This window comes from Pteropus vampyrus, unplaced genomic scaffold (genome assembly GCF_000151845.1).
Source record: "Pteropus vampyrus isolate Shadow unplaced genomic scaffold, Pvam_2.0 Scaffold3354, whole genome shotgun sequence".
Taxonomy (NCBI): domain Eukaryota; kingdom Metazoa; phylum Chordata; class Mammalia; order Chiroptera; family Pteropodidae; genus Pteropus; species Pteropus vampyrus.
The window spans coordinates 3,462-5,754 of record NW_011892135.1 but is presented as its reverse complement, the minus strand read 5'-3'; the positions used below and the strand labels follow the sequence as shown (position 1 = coordinate 5,754).

Below are 2,293 nucleotides of genomic sequence, written 5' to 3'. Positions count from 1 at the left end.
TTCAGAGTAACTCTACAGAACTGTCAATACTTTCTGGCTATAAGCCTTCAACATATTAGTTTAAAAGAGAAAAACTTCCCTAGATTTCTACACTAAGGTCGTAACTTTAAATGTAAGGTGTTTCGTTTTCCTCCGGGTCATAATCCCTGACGACACGGTTGCATGCGTGAAACATAAAGGGACACTCTGTCCTTCTGCACGGTGAGGTCCCAAAGTCGGATTGTGTGTTACTTCCCGCCTTCGCTTTTGAGGAGCAGCTACCAGCGTCAGCTCAGAGTTCTCGTCTTAAAGCATTTTGCCCCCTCCTCCGTGGGCACTTAGCTACCAAAGGTCAAAGCAGGCAGCTCCAGGAAACCCTGAAAAGTGCCCCATTCCTTAAGAACTGCGAGAGGCCCAGGGCTTCGGGTCCCTAGCGGGCAACAGAAAAGGGCACCAGTTGCTAGAAGATGAGCTGGAACAGGAAACGGGGGTTGGGGGCGGGGGTGGATGGCGGGGCTGCAGGGGAAACAGTTGGAGTTCAATCCTAACACTGTGGCTTTTGTTTCCTGAAACCAAGACCCCAGAGCTTCGCAGCTGAGACTTGTCTTACTGGGTAAGACTGGAGCAGGAAAAAGTGCCACAGGAAACAGCATCCTTGGAGAGAAAGTGTTTCATTCTGGCATTGCAGCAAAATCCATCACCAAGGTCTTTGAGAAACGGAGCTGCATGTGGAACGGGAGAGAAATTGTTGTCGTGGACACGCCTGGCATTTTCGACACCCAGTTACCCAAGGCCGAAACGCGCAAAGAGATCGCTCGCTGCATCCTTCTGACCTCCCCAGGACCTCACGCTCTGCTCCTGGTGGTCCCGTTGGGCCGTTACACACCAGAAGAACGCGAGGCCATGGAAGAGATACTGAAAATGTTTGGGCCCGAAGCTAGGAAGCACATGATTCTCTTATTCACCCGGAAAGATGACTTGGATGGCATGAGTATCCATGATTACTTACAGGACGCCGAGGAAGGCATGGGAGAGCTCATGAGCCAGTTTCGCGATCGCTACTGCGCGTTCAACAATAAGGCTGTAGGAGCTGAGCAGGAGAACCAGAGGGAAGAGCTGCTGACCCTGGTCCAGCGTGTGCTGACGGAAAATGGTGGACAATACTACACGGATCAGGCGTACGAAAAGGCTGAGGAGGAGATTCAGAAACAGGTCCAAATGGTGCAAGAATATCACAGAACAGAGCTGGAGAAGATAAGAAGGGAGTATGAAGAGGAAATCAGAAAGCTGAAGGGCAAGCTGCTGCAGAGAAGCAGAAAGGCACGGATGACGGCGGAGTTGGCAGAAAAGGAGAAAATCTATGCTTTAAGACAGCAAAATGCCAGAGATGAAGTTATGAGTCAGAATGGAATATTCGAATTCATCTTGAAACTGTTGGACATTGTTGCCTCTCATATTTTCTTATATCTGTTTAAAATCAAAAAAGCTTAATGAAAATCTGTCTATATTTCCTGCACATTTCCGGGTGCCCCTGCCCCACATAAGTCATGCGCTAAAGTCAGAGCTATCTGATCCTGTCTGTCGCGCTGTCGGGACTAGCGGGTGTAGTAAAAAGTTTCTCCTCTAGATTCTTTCCAGCTTGGCAGATATTCTTCATCTGTTGCTTCTGAAACTACTTTATTTTTGCCTTCAGGACCTCTGTGATCATTTTACCCATGCGGCTTGTTAGAAAAGTCACTTATTTCTATTAGGTAATCTATAAATAGGCTTATAGAATTCTTTCTAGATGAACGTAAATTTGTCTAGTGACAATTTTTATGGAAGTACTCAAATTGTTCCTTATCATCTGCCCACTCTCTGAAGAACAAAGAGTTTTCTGGAAAAGGGATTTCTCAGAACTCACCTAAGGGAAATTCCAGAATGAGCAAAAGACAGAGATTCAACCCATAAGAGAACAATGGCGTATTCTCATGTCTCTGTAGAGAGCCTTTGACCATCCTCAAAGTCACCAATTTGCTGAATAACCAGTTCTCCGCCTTTCTGTTGGGACCCCACCTCCATCCCCCGCACCTTGATTGCTTACTGGGTTGTGGGTCATCCGCACAGAGCTGCCCACCCACTTGACTTGTTTGCTTATTGTTATTGTAATAAAACTTTTCTGTTCTCTCATATTTGTGTGACACTGGCATCTGTTTTACCTTAGGAAATCCCACTCATACCTCTAAGGACACAGAGATGAATCTCGCTTTCTGGTAAAAGTTCAAGATGATTTTGGAGCTAGGTTTGGTCTACCCTCAAGACATGTCCCCTTCTC

At 46.7% G+C, this 2,293-nt stretch overlaps 1 protein-coding gene across 1 annotated transcript in view; it reads left to right on the top strand.

The window, feature by feature from the left end:
- Window positions 1-2,135, top strand: part of LOC105310432 (GTPase IMAP family member 4-like) — a 6,578-nt gene extending 4,443 nt beyond the window's left edge. Inside the window, exon 2 of the mRNA XM_011386611.2 lies at window positions 557-2,135. Coding sequence (XP_011384913.1) covers window positions 557-1,470 — 914 coding nt within the window. The 3' untranslated portion in view covers window positions 1,471-2,135. The remainder of the gene's footprint in view (window positions 1-556) is intronic.
- The last annotated feature ends 158 nt before the right edge of the window (window positions 2,136-2,293 follow it).